Raw genomic sequence first — 19,434 nt, forward strand, 5'->3', positions numbered from 1 at the left:
TGAGTGTGTGTGTATGTATGTGCACTGAGTGACATCACCAGGCTGCAGTAAGATGGAGCTGTCTGCTGTTCCTGTTCCTGCTGCTGCTGCTGTTCTGACTGGGACACAGACTCAGAGCCTGGGGATGAGGAACATGTACCGGGGGTTCTGAACATCCCCGACAGGGACAGGGACAGGGACAGGGAGCGGGGGAGGGGGAGGGAAGAGGTAGCTGAGCGAGCGAGCGAGTTGACAGCAGTAAGAGAAGCAGCAGCAGCAGCAGCAGCAACAGCAATGGCCCAGAGTCGGGGGAGCGTGTTACTGCTGGCGCTGAGCCTTCTCCCTCTCTCTGTAGGCAGCAAGCAGACCCTGTACATCGGAGCCCTGTTCCCCATGAGCGGAGGCTGGCCGGGGGGACAGGCCTGTCTCCCGGCAGCACAGATGGCCCTCCGGGACGTCAACAACCGCTCGGACATTCTGCGGGACTATGAGCTGCAACTCATCTACCACGACAGCAAGGTAAGGAGCTCCTTACAGTACTGCCAACGCTGGAGTGAGACTGGGTCAGAGTCTCACACACACACACACACACACACACACACACTCACATCCACACATACACACACACACACACACTCACTCTCTCTCTCTCTGTGTTTTTGACTGGGGTCGGGGGCTGTGCTGGGAGAGGGAGGGTTGAAAAAGCCCCTGTCGATTTTGCAGAGGGGGGGGGGACCGTGAGGATGTTTAGATGTCAACCCCAGTAGCAAGTTTTGTTTCAAAATAGATGGTGTGCCCCCTAGATAGAGGGCTCATCCCCACCGGTCACTGCCTGGATATCCCCCTCTTCTCTCGCTCTCTCTCTAGGGGGTATAAATGCATTCAGATTACTGGGTATCCCCTGTGTTGTTCCCTTTCTAAGGAGATGTTACAATCTCGCTGCACTGTCACCAGACTGGACTGCACTGGAGTGGATGTGACTCCCAGACCTTTTCGAAGACAGTTGTAATAATCAGATTCCCCCCTCTCTCTCTCTCTTTTCCTCTGTCTCCTTTGTTTCTGCCTGCTTTCCCCTGCACACACCCCCTCTCTGTATGTCTCTGTCTGTCAGTGTTCCTCTTTTTCTCTCTCTCACCTTGCCCTTTTTCTTTCTTTATCCTCTCTCTCTCTGCCTCTCCATTTCCATTCTCTCAGGCTGTCTCTCTTTCTCTTTCTCTCTCTCTCTCTCTCTCTCTGTCAGTCTCCGTCTTTTGCTGCGCCCCTTTCTGTCTCCCCCCCACTCTCTTTCTCCCTCTCTATGTCTCTTTATTTTCTTTCGCTGTCCTTCAATCCCTCCCTCCCTCTCTATACCTTTTTATTTCTCTCTCTGTCCTTCCGTTTTTTCTCCCTCTGGGTCTATTTTTTTTCTGCTTATTTATGTGTTACTCTCTGTGCCTTTATACATTTATTTGCACTCTCTCTCTCTCTCTGTCTCTCTATTTCTGCCTGTCTTCAGTGTCTCAGTCTCTGTTTTCTGTCCCCTTCCCCAGCTCTGTAAATCTCTCTCTCTTTCTGTGTCTCTGTGTGTATCTCCATCTGCCCCTGTTGTCTCTCTCCATCTCCCTGTCTGTCTCTCTATGTCTATTTGCTCTCTCTCTGTGAATTTCTCTTGTTCAATGTGTGTATCTCCATCTGTTTTTTTTCTCTCTTTATCCCAGTCTCTGTGTCTCTGTCTCTGTCTCTCTCTCTCTCTATGTCACTCTCTCTCTATCTGTCTCTCTTTTCACTGTCTCTATCACCCAGTCTATGTCTATCTGTCTCTCCCTCTGTCTTTCTCTGTGTCCCTGTTTTCCCTCTGTCTTTCTCTCCTCCCCCCCCCTCTCTCTCCCCCCCATCTATCTCTGTTTTCCCTCTCTCTACCTCCCAGTCGATGTGTCTGTCTCTCTCTATCTCCCCCTCTTGCTGCCTCTCTCTCTCTCTCTCGGTCTTTCTCTGTGTTTCTGGTTTCTCTCTGTCTTTCTCTCCTCCCCCCCCCTCTCTCTCTCTTCCTCTATGTCTCTCTCTCTCTCCATCTCTCTCTCTCTCTGTCTTTCCCTGTGTCTCTCTTTTCTCTCTGTTTTTCTCCCCTCCTCTCTCTCTCTCTCCATCTGTCTCTGTTTCCTATCTCTTTCTCCTTGTCTGTGTGTGTGTGTGTGTGTGTCTCTCTCTCTCTCTTTCTCTGTCCCTATTTTCAGTCTCTCTCTCTCTCTCTTTCAGTGAACCTCTCTCTCTCGTCTGTCTCTGGTACACCACCGGCTGCTTGTTCTCGCCTTCGCCCTGTTCAGCACACGTATTGTTTATTGACAGAACGACCAAGCCGCAGACAAGGCTTCTCAGTATTCACTTTCAGCTCCGCTGAACAAGAAACTGAGGATTGTGGGCAGCCCCGAAATCACCCATGTTAGCCATCTGACAGGGTTAAACACTGCTTCCATGGTACAGGGAATGTTTCATAAATACCTTGCCCAACCCCAACCTTTAGTCCTGCAGATAGAAATCAAACTTTGCTAAAACGCAGTGCATTCTGAAAGGGGGGGGGGGGGTGGCGAAAGATGAAAATTACGTGAGTGGGTGCACGATGCATCCTGACTGTAAAGATTATTTTCTATTAATGTGCATTAAGCTGTCAATCACTCATGGTTCCTTCTGGCAGCTTTAACCCTTTGGATGCTGCATTGCTAGGCACTGAGTTCCCAATTCATTCCTTTTGTGTTTCCCTCTCTTCCCCCGTACTGCTCTTGATGGTACAGGGCATGACAATTATAAGAAGAGAAAGGTGGGTGAACCTAAAGGTGCGTTTGAATAGGGGAAAGCCTTTTCTCCTCATTCTCCCGTGTCGTCAGCATCGCTGGATGGGCCAGGGTTTACTGTCCCGTCCCCAGTTGCCCTCGAGAAGCTGCCTTCTTGAACCGCTGCAGTCTGGTTGGTGTAGACGAATCCGCACCGGACTTTGGCCCAGTTTAAGTGAAGGTGCAGTGACAGATTTCCCAGTCAGGATGGGGATTGGCGTGAAGCACAGTTTAGGGGGTTCTGCTGTATCTGCTACCCTTGTCCTTTTAGGTGGTAGTGGTTTCAGGCAGTGTCATCGAAGGTGATTTCTGCGGTACCTCTTGTAGGTGGTAGACAGGTGCAGAAGTCGGGCGTCACTCGATGGGCTGAATGGCCTGCTTCGCCGCTGTAGCGATCCTACGATCAGTGATGGAAGGAGTGGATGTGCTGCCATGGTCCTGCATGGTATAGAGCTTTTATAGAAGATATAGAATCCCTACAGTGTGGAAACAGGCCCTTCGGCCCAACACCAACCCTCCGAAGAGCAATCCATCCAGACCCATTCCCCTACCCTATCATCCTACATTTACTCCTGACTAGTGCACCTAACATCCCTGAACACTATGGGACAATTTAGCATGGTCAGCTCCCCTAACCTGCGCACCTTTGGACTGTGGGAGGAAACCGGCACACCCGGAGGAAACCCACGCAGACACGGGGAGGATGTGCAAACTCCACACGGACAGGCGCCCCGAAGCTGGGATCGAACCCGGGTCCCTGGCGCTGGGAGGCGGCAGTGCTACCCACTGAGCCACCGTGCGTCGTTCTTGAGTGTTGTTGTGTGGCAAGGGTTTCATCACATGAGAACAGGGGTGGGGTGAGGGAGAAGGGGAATTGACTGCGAGGACTCCACACCAAGTTGTAAGAACTGGTCCCTGACCCCTTTTGTCAGTTGTTTACTTCAGAGATCTGTGCGCAGACATTTCCAGGTGTAGTGGTAATGTAGGCCAGAGATACCCTGTTTCGAGTGTGACCATTAAATCAATTGTATTGTCGGCCTTGTTATCAGTGCGCCTTTGTCTCTATTTTAGTTATTCCCCGGTGACCTGACTAACCTTTGGCAGGAGTTAAAAATGGAGACTGTCGCTGTTCACTTGGTGTTGAGGTTCTGATGTAGCATCAGAATTCCACCAACTGTAAAGGGGCTTTCTTTTTGTTTTTCAACTCAATTGCGTTTATGCGGCGCCTGTCGAGAGCTCAGCCGATGCAGCCCGTGTTTCCGGGCCGGTGGAATACTTGGGCCGTCTCTGTAGTGTCGGAAACGCTGCCGCCAATCTACGTCCGGTAAAGCTCCCGCAAAGCCACAATATGGTAACGGCCCGACTCGAGAATAGGAACCTGTGAACAGCAGGCGGCCATTCAGCCCGTCGGGTGCGGCTCCCCGCCGTTCAAAACGATGGCGCAGGGTCAGACGCTCCGTTTCCCCCTTCCTTTCATAACCATTTGGGGGGCAGCGGCCATCAAAATGTGTCAACCTCTAACTGCGCTCAAAGACTGAGCTGCCGCTACCCTCCGGGCTCAAGAATTCCAAAGATTCGGAAGCCTCGTAGAGAAACGGAATGGCCTTAGATATTATTTTTCACGCGAGGGACGTAATTGCGCGGCAGAATCAAAAAGGTGTGGCGCTGGGAAAAGCACAGCTGGTCAGGCAGCATCCGAGGAGCAGGAGAGTCGACATTTTGAGCATAAGCCCTTCGTCAGGAATGTGGGCGTATTTTGATTTGCTCCTTCTTCCCTCTGACCTCCAGCATCTGCAGTGGTACTCCCTCATCCCTGTAGTGTTTTGGAATTTCTTAAGCCTATCCAACAGGGCAAGATAGGTCACCAGTTCCCTATCTCCCCTCCACCCCCAAATGATGACCCCTCTGACAGTGCAGCACCCCAGCTGAGTGTGTCAGCCTGGAGCTTGTCCTCTTCCTGTTTCTGAACCACAATGAGTTTTGATTCGATTAGGTTCCTGACAGTGTGGAAACAGGCCCTTCGGCCCAACAAGTCCACACCGACCCTCCGAAGAGTAATTCGCCCAGAACCATTCCCCTACCCTATTACTCTATATTTACTCTTGACTAAGGCACCTAACCTACACATCTCTGAACATACGGCCAATCCACCCTGACCTGCACACCTTGGGACTGTGGGAGGAAACCAGAGGAAACCCACGCAGACGCAGGGAGGATGTGCAAACTCCACACGGACAGTTGCCTGAGGCGGGAATTGAACCCGGGGGTCCCTGGTGCTGTGAGACAGCAGCGCTAACCACTGTGCCACCGTGCCACCGTTGTTCCTTTGACCCGCCATTTGACTTGCCCCACCACCCCAACAGCAGTGTTGGGCCCTAAACCCTTCGATTAGCCCCTCAAACCTCGCTTCCCTTCGTTGAAGCGCTCTTCAGAAGCAGCTCTTTGACCGAACTGGTGGTCCTCGGCTCTCCTGAACGTTCCTGAGAGGGGTCTGTTAAGGTGCCACGTTAATGCAGGCGGTTGGTGCCTTTAACCCAGGGTCAGCTGCACGATCAGCTGGGAGACTGAGGAATGACATCTGAGTATTGTCCAGCTCCGAGCAATGTCTATGTTTGTGAGGTGAACAGTAGAGAGTGATTGTGAATATTAGAGTTTAACCCCTCATGTGAAAGACGCACCTGGGGTTAAAGCACTCCCTGGGTGCCCACCCTGGACATTTCAGGCTGTGTTTCTCTGATTGGTGTCGGACTTGAGCCGATGGCCTTGGGAAGTGGGAGTGTTAGCCACGGAGCTAGACCTGAGGGATGGGTAACCGTCACAGACAGCCCTGCCAGTGCTGTGGGCTGTTCGGCACCTCGCGTACAGTCCAATAATGTGTGAAGGCGTTGGCATCTCTTCAGTCACCACGCTACAGTGCACCCACTACAAACAGTCTGAAGGAGAGGCAAGGGAGTGGGGGCGGGGGGGGGGGGGGGGGGGGGGGGGGGGGGGGTGGGGGGGGAGAGTTGGGTGGGGAGGGGAGGGGAGAGGCTGGGCCGAGAGGGGGTGCACTGCAGTTTGCTCTCAACAAAAACTGCCCTCCTGAAAGCAAGTCGCATCTGCAGCTGTGTAAACCCCTCCGCCCCTCCATTACAGCAACCGTGGTACATTTTCAGTCTGACAAGAATCGGACGAAAATGAAATGTGGCTTGAGCATTTAAATTCAGCGGATAGAATCATATAATATACGTCATACTGGGTACAGGGACTGTAACCCAGATCACACTGTGTACTGGGGTCTGTAATATACATCGTACTGGGTACAGGGACTGTAATCCACATCACACTGTGTACTGGGGTCTGTAATATACATTGTACTGGGTTCAGGGACTGTAACCCAGATCACACTGTGTACTGGGGTCTGTAATATACATCGTACTGGGTACAGGGACTGTAATCCACATCACACTGTGTACTAGGGTCTGTAATATACATTGTACTGGGTTCAGGGACTGTAACCCAGATCACACTGTGTACTGGGGTCTGTAATATACATCGTACTGGATACAGAGACTGTAACCCACATGGCACTGTGTACTGGGGTCTGTAATACACATCATACTGGGTGCAGGGACTATAACCCAGATCACACTGTGTACTGGGGTCTGTAATATACATCGTAGTGGGTATAGAGACTGTAACCCAGATCACACTGTGTACTGGGGTCTGTAATATACATCGTACTGGCTACAGGGACTGTAATCCACATCACACTGTGTACTGGGGTCTGTAATATACATCGTACTAGATACAGAGACTGTAATCCACATCACACTGTGTACTGGGGTCTGTAATATACATCGTACTGGATACAGAGACTGTAATCCACATCACACTGTGGACTGGGGTCTGTAATACACATCGTACTGGATACAGAGACTGTAACCCACATGGCACTGTGTACTAGAGTCTGTAATACACATCGTACTGGATACAGAGACTGTAACCCACATGGCACTGTGGACTGGGGTCTGTAATATACATCGTACTGGGTACAGAGACTGTAATCCACGTCCCACTGTGGACTGGGGTCTGTAATATACATTGTACTGGGTTCAGGGACTGTAACCCAGATCACACTGTGTACTGGGGTCTGTAATATACATCGTACTGGATACAGAGACTGTAACCCACATGGCACTGTGTACTGGGGTCTGTAATACACATCATACTGGGTGCAGGGACTGTAACCCAGATCACACTGTGTACTGGGGTCTGTAATATACATTGTACTGGCTGCAGAGACTGTAATCCATGTCCCACTGCGTACTGGGGTCTGTAATATACATTGTACTGGGTACAGGGACTGTAATCCACATCACACTGTGTACTGGGGTCTGTAATATACATCGTACTGGGTACAGAGACTGTAATCCACATCACACTGTGTACTGGGGTCTGTAATATACATTGTACTGGCTGCAGAGACTGTAATCCACGTCCCACTGTGTACTGGGGTCTGTAATATACATCGTACTGGGTACAGAGACTGTAATCCATGTCCCACTGTGTACTGGGGTCTGTAATATACATCGTACTGGGTACAGGGACTGTAATCCACATCACACTGTGTACTGGGGTCTGTAATATACATTGTACTGGGTACAGGGACTGTAATCCACATCACACTGTGTACTGGGGTCTTTAATACACATCGTACTGGGCAAAGAGACTGTAATCCACATCACACTGTGTACTGGGGTCTTTAATACACATCGTACTGGGCAAAGAGACTGTAATCCACACAGCACCGAGTGCTGAAATCATAGAGAGTGATGCAGTATACATGCAGGCCCTTCGGCCAAATATATCTATGCTGACCAACAACCACCAAACTACATTAATCCTATTTACCTGCACTTGTTCCATAGTCAGTGTGCCCTGATGTTTTAAATGCTCAGCCAGATGCTTGTGAACGGTAATGAGAGTACCTACCTCCACCACCCTCTCAGGCAACACGTTCCACATTACCTCTACTCTCTGGGTAAGAAAGATCTTACTCAGATCCCGATAAACCACTTCGTCCTCACTTTGAATTTCTGCCCTCTGCTCTAAGACACAGCTGCATTGTGCAAAAGATTCTCCTGATCTATCCTGTCCATGCCTCTCGTAATTTCATATCCTTCGATCCAATTCCCCCTTCAGCCTCATCTGCTCCAGGGAAAACAAACAAAGCCAATCCAGGCTTTTCACATCACTCAGACTTTCAATCCCAGGCAATATACCTTTGAATCTCTGTTGACCACCAGGAGATGGCAGTGGCACGGTGGTTCAGTGGTTAGCACTGCTGCCTCACAGCACCAGGGTCCCCGGTTCAATTCCCGCCTCGGGCAATTGTCTGGGTGGAGTTTGCACCCACCCCGTGTCTGTGTGGGTGTGCTCTGATTTCCTCCCATAGTCCAAAGATGTGCAGGTCAGGTGAATTGGCCCATGCTAAATTGCCCATAGAGTTAGGTGCATTAGTCAGAGGGGAGTGGGTCTGGGTGGGTTACTCTTCGGAGGGTCGGTGTGGACTGGTTGGGCCGAAGGGCCTGTTTCCACACTGTAGGGAACCTAATCTAATCATTGTCAATAGCCAGGGTCCTTCAGAATATGGTTTCAAACATGAAATGGTCTGTTTTAAATATTGTCCTGGGTACAGGGAGACTGTAATCCACATCACTTCGCGTATTGAGGTCTGTAATAAATATTGTACTGGGTAAAGAGAGCTGTGATACGTATCGCAACAGTTAAACAAACCCTGAAACGCACATCATTCCGGATACAGAGGACTGTAACACGATTCACACAATCGGGTGCAGAGATTGCAAACTAAATCACACCATTTGCAGGGATGTGTAATACACCTCACTTCAGTAACAAAGGCACATCATACTTAGGTGTAGAGACTGTAATCGAAATCACAACCTGTCCTGACAGCTGTAATGTATGTTACACCAGGCACAGCACTTTGTCAAGCCCATCACAGGGAAAACCTGTAATATACAGTAAAGCACACAGGGTTCAGAAAACTGCAATGTACAGGTGCAGTAAGCTATAATCAATATCACACTGGGTACAGCTAGCTACCCAAAACACCACATACAGAGACTGAAATTAATTTTTATTTCAAAAAAATACTTTATTCATAATAACATACGTACATAGATATCAGAGCAGTTCAATTCTGTACAGTCTTTACATGAGTAAAACAAACAAACCCAATACATTTCTTATTCAGGAGACTATTTACATGTACTTGAGGCACTGGGAGGGTCCAATAACTGAATGGACCCCATTTACCTTCAGTAGGAAGACCCCAGACAGTGGTCTTTCCCCTTTGCCCCTTGGTAGCAGCTGCCCCAAGCTTTGGCGTGTCCCTCAGCACGTAGTCCTGGAGCTTGGGAAGTGCCAGTCCGCAACACTCAGTCGGGGTCAACTCCTTGCCCTGGAAGACTGACAGGTTTCGGACAGACCAAAGAGCGTCTCTCACCAAGGGGATGGTCCTCCAGGCGCACAGTCGATGTTTGTCTCGGTGTGTGTCCTGGGGAATAGCCCGGAGAGCACGGAGTCACGGAGCTGCTTGGGACAAACCTTGACACAAACCACAGAGTTAGAGATTGAATTTTATCTATTTATTTCAAAAGTATGCTTCATTTATAAAAGTACCTTTATGTGCATGCCAGGTCCCTGACACAGTTTGGATCTGTACAGTAGCATATCAGGGAAACAAACATTCGCGTTTGACTCTATCCACTCTGAGATTGAAATACAATTTTTTTTAATTTCAAAATTTACTTTATTAATAAAAAATGCCTTCGTATATACATAGTCACAAATGCAATTCGGTTCTGTACGGTAGTATATCAGGGAAACATTGCAGTTTGACTCGATCCAAATAAACCAAAAGAATCTTTTACTTGAACCAGCTTACATTGACATGCGTTAGAGACACCAGGAGGGTCCGATAACCGAGCAGACCCCCCCCCCATTTTAACTTCAGGAAGACCCCAGGCTGAGGTCTTTCCCCAACATTACAGGAGATGCATACCACCTGAGACATATCGAGCTGTAAGGTACATCACAGTGTGTCCAGGGAGGTGTAATAGCAATGGCTGCAGAATGATGATGGTCACGATGCTGTGAATAATAGATGGTGGGCCCCAGGGGCTGGTTGTGGGGAGGGGGGGGATTAATAATTTACATATTCAAACCAGCTGCACTCAGAGGAGCAATCCAATGAAATTACAGAGTGCTGAGCTGGAGAGTGCTGTATGCTCAGTAACTATTCATCATTCTATTTTACTTGTTTACACTATGTGGGCCTCACTGGCAAGAGGAGCATTTGTCGTCCAAGTTTTTAATGTCGCTGGAATGCGAATGGTGAGCGGCCTTCTAGAATTCCAGCAGTCCATCTGCTGTACACCCACAATGCTTTTAGGAACGAGCATCCAGGCTACTTGATGCAAAATCATAACAGTCACAATCAATAGAGTTTCAGTTGAATTCTCTCCATTGTTAAAAATCACCCAACACCAGGTTGCAGTCCAACAGGTTTGTTTGGAGGCACTAGCTTTCAGAGCGCTGCTCCTTCATCGGGTGGTTGTGGAGCAGGATCATAAGACACAGAATTTATAGCTCCATTGGTTCTTGGTGTCTGTTGAAAGCTTTGAGAGGTTAATATCAAACCACAAAAACTTGCTTTCCTTCAGAAAGCATGGTGTTCCCTCTACCCACTCCCATCAAACTGTCCCAGGACAGGGACAGCATGGGGTTAGATACAGAGTAAAGGTCCCTCTATACTGTCCCCATCAAACACTCCCAGGACAGGGACAGCAGAGGGTTAGATACAGAGTAAAGCTCTCTCTACATTGTCCCCCATCAAACACTCCCAGGATAGGGACAGCACAGGGTTAGATACAGAGTAAAGCTCTCTCTACACTGTCCCCCATCAAATACTCCCAGGACAGGGACAGCACAGGGTTAGATACAGAGTAAAGCTCTCTCTACACTGTCCCCCATCAAATACTCCCAGGACAGGGACAGCACAGGGTTAGATACAGAGTAAAGCTCTCTCTACACTGTCCCCCATCAACTACTCCCAGGGCAGGGACAGCACAGGGTTAGATACAGAGTAAAGCTCTCTCTACACTGTCCCCCATCAAACACTCCCAGGACAGGGACAGCATGGGGTTAGATACAGAGTAAAGCTCTCTCTACACTCTCCCCCATCAAATACTCCCAGGACAGGGACAGCACAGGGTTAGATACAGAGTAAAGCTCTCTCTACACTGTCCCCCCATCAAACACTCCCAGGATAGGGACAGCACGAGGTTAGATATGGAGTAAAGCTCCCTCTATACTGTCCCCCATCAAACACTCCCAGGACAGGGACAGCACGGGGTTAGATACAGAGTAAAGCTCTCTCTACATGCTCTCCATTAAATTCTTCTAGTACAAGCTACAGCACAGTTGAGATATGGAGTAAAGCTTCCTTTTATCTGTCCCATCAAACACTCCCAGGGAAGGTTAGATACACAATGCATTGAGTACAGGAATTGGGAGGTCATGTTGCAGCTGTACAAGGTGTTGCTTAGTCTACTTTTGGAATGCTGCAATCAGTTTTGGTCTCTCAGCTATATGGAAGAATGTTGAAAAAGTTGAAAGGGTTCAGAGAAGATTTACAAGGATGTTGCCAGGGTTGGAGGATTTGAGCGACAGGGAGAGGCTGAACAGGCTGGGGCTGTTTTCCCTGGAGCATCGGAGGCTGAGGGGTGACCTTATAGAGGTTTACAAAATCATGAGGGGGTATGGATCAGGTAAATAGTCAAGGTGTTTTCTCTAGGGTAAGTCAACCCAAAACTGAAGAGCATACGTTTTAGGTGAGAGGGGAAAGATTTAAGCAGGACAATGTTTTCACACAGAGGGTGGTGCGTGTATGGAATGAGCTGCCAGAGGAAATGGTGGAAGCTGGTACAATTGCAACATTTAAAAGTTATCTGGATGGGTATATGAATAGGAAGGGTTTAAGAGGGATATGGGCCAAGTGCTGGAAAATGGGACTAGGATATCTGGTTGGCATGGACGAGTTGGAACACAGGGTCTGTTTCTGTGCTGTATAACTCTATGACACAATGACTGTATAAAGACCTTCCTACGGTGTACCTAAAAGACACTCCTGGAGCAGGTACACCATGGGTTAGGTATCACCATCTACACTCCAGCTTTGCCTGGATACAAAACAAAGCCTTCTTCTCCACCATCCCGTCAAACACTCCGAGGTCAGCACCTGTAAAAAGTTCAGTATATTTCTATTGAGTTCCAAAAGACGTTGTGGCACAGGTGATGTTTCTTCCTGCCTGCATGCTTACCATCGACAAGTTCCCCTCCCGAGCTATGCATAATTGCAGGTATGGAACAGTGTTACTGTCCTTTCAGTGCTGTTCGGACAACATTCTCAAGCTCCCTTTGGAACATGACTCTGAGCACAGCGATTCAGGCAGACTGCTCAATACCACTATCTCCACAGCAATTCACAGTGGGCAGCTAATTGAATTGAATTGAATTTATTGTCACGTGTACCGAGGCACAGTGAAAAGCTTTGTCTTGCGAGCAATACAGGCAGATCACAGAGTTTAGTAGCGTAGATAGTTAATAGGGAAACAGTGGCAAAAACCAAAACACAGGTACAGGCGAATATTAAGAGTTTGTGAGTCCCTTCAGTATTCTAACAACAGGAGGGTAGAAACTGTTTCGAAACCGTCTGGTGTGTGTGTGTGTGTGTGTGTGTGTGTGTGTGTGTGTGTGTGTGTGTGTGTGTTCAGGCTTCTGTACCTTCTCCCTGATGGTAGAGATTGTAGAAACACATTGCCAGGGTGGGATGGATCTTTGAGAATGCTGGCGGCCTTTCCTTCACAGCGATGGATTTCTATAGATGGGAGGTTGGCCTTTGTGATTGTCCGGGCCGAGTTCTCTGTAACCGTCTCCGATCTGGAGGGTCTTACAATCATTCTCACGGCCAGCGAACAAGAAGCAGGAGGGCTGGTCCCTTGACCCCTCTCAGAAGGTCAGTCCAGCGAGCCTAGACTTTTCCAGTGAATACGCAGCCCACAGGCTGAATGGCTATTGTGCAATTGAATTGGACGCATCAGCTGATGTTACCTGTCTGATGTTAACAAATGGATGAAAACGTTTATAATAGGACATGAAAATGAAGACAAGAAAATGTCAAATGTAATAAGAAAACAGCCTCTGGTCAGGATTTCAGACAGTGGTACAATTCCACCGAACGCCTCACTTTTACACAGCAACCTGCTCTCACCTGTGCCAAAAAGTAAGAATTCTCTGAATACGCTTTATCCTCCCATCACTTCCTCCAAACCCCCCGACCCTCCACAGTCAGACACCGGGCAGCTTGTTCCCAGTGGAGGGGATTAACCTCTCTCCCCATCCCCCATTCACAGTTAAGTACAATAAACATACCATGAGGGGAGGCGGCTGTGTTACATGAGCTGGTAAGATCCCTTCCCTGGCCCACTGACCAGACCTCTGGGCCGCTCACAGAGCGCAGCCACCTCCTCCTGGGAATGTCCGTCCAGCTCATTACCGAGCTCGGATGCTGCGAGGGCCGTTTGTTCTTCATTTCCCCCTTCACCTCCTTCAACTGTTCAGGTCAGGTTAATAATCACAGCCCATTGTCATGTGGGTCGATTCTAAACCGGCCCTTGAGACACTCACTCAAGTGATACAGCAATTTATGTCAGTGCTGTTAATGTGCCGCACTGTTCCCAAGGCGTTTCGCACAATCGCTGGGCTTTTGGGGAACATGGAACTAATTAAGCAGCTCCTTCAAAGAGCTGACCTAGCCATGATGGGCTGAATGCCTGCTTCCTGTGATGCACTGTTCAACGCATACCTTTCTCGCGTATGCTCCCGCCCCTGGGAATTGTTAACTACATCAGCAACGTTAACTGAGACAGCTTCCCAGAGTCATAGAGATGTACAGCACGGAAATGGTCCCTTCGGTCCCACTTGTCAATGCTGACCAGGTATCCCAACCCAGTCTAGTCCCATTCCCCAGCACCCGGCCCATATCCCTCCAAACCCTTCCTACTCATATACCCATCCAAATGCCTCTTAAATGTTGCCATTGTACCAGCCTCCACCACATCCTCTGGCAGCTCATTCCACACACGTACCACCCTCTGGGTGAAAAAGTTGCCCCTTAGGTCTCTTTTATATCTTTCCCCTCTCACCCTAAACCTATACCCTCTAGTTCTGGACTCCCCGACCCCAGGGAAAAGACTTTGCCTATTTACCCTATCCATGCCCCTCATGATTTTATAAACCTCTATAAGGTCACCCCTCAGTCTCCAACGCTCCACTCCAGCAGTGGTACCTGGGGGGGAGTCAGTTAGCTCAGTCTGTGATGCAGAGTGACACAGTGGGTTCAATTCCTACTACTGCCTAAGGTCACTGTGAAGAACTCCCCTTCTCAGCCTCTCCCCTCACCTGAGGGCATGCTGTCCTTCAGGTTAAATTCACTATCAGTCTGCTCTCTCTTGGTGACTTCACCGTGTTCTGGCTGGTCATGTCTCTCCCTGTCCTGCTTTGTGCCATTCACAAACCCTCTCGTTTCTCTCCCCACACCCCAACCACGCACACACTCGGTTAAAACTCTTGAGGGTTTTGGTGGGATTCCTACCCCTCACTTGGGGAGGGGAGTCCCATCTCGGTGAGCTATCGGCTAATCCGATTGGCTGTCCGGTAATGCCCAGCAGCGCCGCCAGCAGTGCTGGCCACCGCTGGGACTGCAAGCGGTCCCCATTCCTTGGTTGTGGTGGAGGTGGAGCCTGTGGCCGGTGGGGGAGGGGGAGAGTAGTGATGGCAATGCCAAGTGAGCAAGGAGCATCTAAGAAGGTGGGCAAACTTGTGCAAGTCGCAAAGGCAGACCAGTAATGGATGCCCAGCTGACCCCTTTCCAAGCTGAGGCTGAGGCAGAATGATCTGACAGGAGGCAGCCCCCAGAGGGTCTCTGTTGATCCGAGGATGTGTCAAATGCCCCGGACCCTCTCCGGTAAATTTGCCGTGAGGCTCTGGTCAGGGACTTTACTCACCTTCCCGCTTGTAACCGAGAGGTAGGGGAAACATGAGGTGCTGCCCAATACTTGTCCCCTCACCATGTGAGATGTCCTGGTGAGCCTGTGCCAAATCAGGGGTTTAATGGAACAGTCTGCACTTACCCAGATTGGTGCAGCACCCACAACACTCGATGCCGGATTAGCCCACTTGACTGACAGCCCACTGACCACCCTCACTGTTCACTCCCAGTGCCCCCGGGCAGCAGTGGGCATCATCTGTTGGATGCACTACAGCAGCTCACCATTGCACCCCCCTTGGCAGCCTCTTCCGATCGCCCATCTAAAGGAACAAGGAGGAGCACACTCACACACACAGACACTCTCACACACAGACACACACACACGCGCACACTCTCACACAGACACAGACACACGCGCGCACTCTCACACAGACACACACACACACACACACACGCACACTCTCACACAGACACAGACACACGCGCACACTCTCACACAGACACACGCGCACACTCTCACACAGACACACACACACACACACGCGCGCACACTCTCACACAGACACACACACACGCACACTCTCACACAGACACAGACACACGCGCACACTCTCACACAGACACAGACACACGCGCACACTCTCACACAGACACACACACACACACACGCGCGCACACTCTCACACAGACACAGACACACGCGCACACTCTCACACAGACACACACACACACACGCACACTCTCACACAGACACAGACACACGCGCACACTCTCACACAGACACAGACACACACGCGCACACTCTCACACAGACACAGACACATACACACACGCGCACACTCTCACACAGACACATACACACACGCGCACACTCTCACACAGACACAGACACATACACACACGCGCACACTCTCACACAGACACACACACACACGCGCACACTCTCACACAGACACAGACACACGCGCACACTCTCACACAGAGACACACAGACACACACACATGCAAACTCTCACACACAGACATACTCACACACACGCACACCCTCTCACACAGACGCACACACACTCACACAGACACACACATTCACTCTCACTCACACCCTGTCTCACACGCACTCACACACACACACAGACACACATTTACACACACACACAAGTATACAAACACACACACTCACGGACACACACATTCTCACACTCACAGACACACGCTCTCACACGTACTCTCTCACACACACACACACACTCTCTCACACACACCCATTCACTCTCACATACACATTTACACACACGCACCCATCTCTCACACACTCTCACACATGCACACGCATTCTCACACTTGTACAGTCACTCACACACACACATTCACTCATACACACATTCACTCTGACACACTCTCACGCACATACACACACACTCACACACGATCTCACATGCACTCTCACACACACGCACATATGCAGGCACACACACACAGACGCACACACTCTCACATAAACACACACACAGACGCACACACACTCACATATAAACACACTCTCACACATAACTACAAGCAATCTCTGAGTCTCATACCATCCTGACTTGGATGTGACTACAGAACTCAGGAATAATGTCTGTCCTAAGCTTACCAGTGAGTCCATTCCCCTCCACCTCCAGCCTCCACGTTTGCCTGCGGGTGTTTGCCCAGGTCTTGACACCCGGGTCTTTTGGATCAGGATGTGATCCCACAACGTTTTTGCCTCTGAGGGTGGGGTGCCAGATGCACCACTTTAATCTAAGTGGCATGAGGCAGGTCAAACTGGGCACATTCCTGGTCCTTGTGGCTAAACCACCTGAGTCAGAGGAGACCATGGAGTCTTCCCACAGCCGTGAGAGCTTGGTGACCCACTGACTGGAGGCAGTCTGTGCAGTGGGATAAGGGAAACTCATATAGGAGCAGACTGTAAGGGGAGGAGAGAGAGGAAGGTTTCCCTGGGTGCTGACATCACACTGAGCTGAGAGATTGGGAGGAAGGCCATGTGAGCGTACTCAGCACATAAATTATGTAAAAAGACACTAGTCTCTCTCCTACTGATTAAGTGAAGGGAAGGAGACTGGCGCTGTGGTCCAGAGAGACATAAAGCAATCTCTACTGAAGGATAGAGTGACTGAGCACACAGATTAATGTGAACTGATCAGAGAGGGAGAGAGAGAGAACCACCATGAGTTTGCTCCACTGAATCTGGCGGAATTTTCTTTATCGAGCTGAAAGTGTGTTGCTGGAAAGGACACACTTTCCTCATTCCTGAAGAAGGGCTCGTGCCCGAAACGTCGATTCCCCTGCTCCTTGGACGCTGCCTGACCTGCTGCGCTTTTCCAGCAACACCTTTTTTCAGCTCCGATCGCCAGCATCTGCAGTCCTCCCTTTCTCCGGAAAGAATTATCTTTTCGGCAAGCAGCCTCTGGAACGAGCTCTTGTGTTGCAGCGGGTAGCGTCCGTGCCTCTGAACACGCAACTCCGGCCTCAGGTGGCCACTCCAGGCCACGAGGCGTGTTGAAAACAGAGGCAAGCGGCCCAGGTATCGAGTGGCAGCACTGGTTCGAGGGCCTGAGAGACGTCGAGCTGGTGAACAACTAGCTGCAGTAAGTGTGCGGGGTCTGTGGGTTCCGAGCTGCGGGGGAAGCCCCAGCCTGTACCTCACTGAAGGTGGGAAATTAGTCAGTTAGTTTACACGGACTCCAGAAGGCACCTAACAAGGTATCACACAAGACAGAATGTCAACAGACTTAAAAGTGCATATAAATGGGAGGCAGCGCATCGTAATGTCGGCAAATTACAGAAGAGATAGAGACTGGAAAGCAAGGATAATGTATGGAAATGGGACTGTTGGTGTGCTGTAAGGGCTGATTACTCAGGCCAAGAACTCAAATGGTGGATCACAGAAACAGACCCTTCAGTCCAACTCATCCATTCCGACCAGATATCCTGAATTAGGCTTGAAATATTTGCCAGCATTTGACCAATTTCCCTCTAGACCCTTCCTATTCATATACCCATCCAGATGCCTTTTAAATGCTGTCATTGTACCAGCCTCCACCACTCCCTCTGGCAGCTCGTTCCATACGCGTACCACCCTCTGCGTGAAAAAGTTGCACTTTAGCTCTCTTTTAAATCATTCCCCTCTCACCCTGAACCTATGCCCTCTGGTTCTGGACTCCCCCACCCCAGGGAAAAGACTTTGCCTATTTACCCTATCCAAGCCCCTCATGATTTTATAAACCTCTATGAGGTCGCCCCTCAGCCTCCGACGCTCCAGGGAAAACAGCCCCAGCCTGTTCAGCCTCTCCCTGTAGCTCAAACCCTCCAACCCTGGCAACATCCTTGTGAATCTTTTCCGAACCTCTTCAAGTTGAACGACATCTTGTCTACAGCAGGGGAACCAGGATTACAATTCCATTAATGGCCCTTATGAATGTCCTTTACCGCTGCAACCTGACCTCCCAACTCCTCGGCTCAACGCTGTGACCAAAATGGAAAGTGTGTGTGTCCAGATTTGCCTTTGGCACTAAAGGTGTGCAGTAAATTGTGCAAATGAGAGCAGATAGCTAGAGTGAGGTATTGACAGGTAAAATGTGCAGGGAGCAATGTTTATTCCAGGAGTGGGGAAAATGATCCGTGTGTGTGTGTGTGTGTGTGTGTGTGTGAGAGAGAGAGAGGTCCTCACTGCAGACTTAAGAAATATAGAACAAAGTGTCTTCTGAATTATGAGCAATAAGGAACTGTGAAGACACTGCACAATTGACAGCTTTCGCGCAGAGATCTCAGCGAATATGTGCAAGAAAAAACTGTAAAGGCTGTTGGATTGCAAGACCTTTTCAATTAGTCACAAAGTCCTTCCTGTTTTTAATCCGAATGGTACAAGGCCTTTATGTCACGCACCAGGCTGCCTTATTTTAAATTCAGATTTCACTCAGGCACTTGTTAGTTCTCTGAGCATTGGCCCTCGAATCTTCCCAGAAATAACACTGTAATCTCCATGGCACTGCAGCCAGCCAATTTGGGAAAAAGAAACGTTCATAGGTGTTCGGAAAAAAAAAAGGTGCAAGCTTAATTTATTCATCTGAAAGCATCGGGGAAAAGGCTGTCGGAGTTTGCGGTTCACGTGATGGAATCTGAGAAAAGGATTGTTCTCCCAGCTGGAGGAAAAATGTGAAACTTGAAAGGGGTCAGAAAACATTGACAAGGATGCTACTGGGATTGGAGGGTTTGAGCTATTGGGATAGGCTGGGGCTGTTTCCCCTGGAGTGTAGGAGACTGAGGGGTGACCTTATCGAGGTTTATAAGATCATGAGGGGCATGGATAGGATAAATAGGCAAAGTCTTTTCCTCAGGGTAGGGGAGTCCAGAACTAGAGGGGCATAGGTTTAGGGTGAGAGGGGAAAGATTTAAAAGGGAGCTGAGGGGCAACTTTTTCACACAGAGGGTGGTACGTGTATGGAATGAGCTGCCAGAGGAAGTGATGGAGGCTGGTACAATTACAACATT

At 49.6% G+C, this 19,434-nt stretch overlaps 1 protein-coding gene across 1 annotated transcript in view; it reads left to right on the forward strand.

Moving 5' to 3' along the window:
• Positions 1-215: 215 nt before the first annotated feature.
• Positions 216-19,434, forward strand: part of gabbr1b (gamma-aminobutyric acid (GABA) B receptor, 1b) — a 232,337-nt gene continuing 213,118 nt past the window's right edge. Inside the window, 1 exon segment of the mRNA XM_072550149.1 lies at positions 216-498. Coding sequence (XP_072406250.1) covers positions 274-498 — 225 coding nt within the window. The 5' untranslated portion in view covers positions 216-273.

The sequence above is a fragment of the Chiloscyllium punctatum genome, chromosome 30 (genome assembly GCF_047496795.1).
Source record: "Chiloscyllium punctatum isolate Juve2018m chromosome 30, sChiPun1.3, whole genome shotgun sequence".
NCBI classification, from domain to species: domain Eukaryota; kingdom Metazoa; phylum Chordata; class Chondrichthyes; order Orectolobiformes; family Hemiscylliidae; genus Chiloscyllium; species Chiloscyllium punctatum.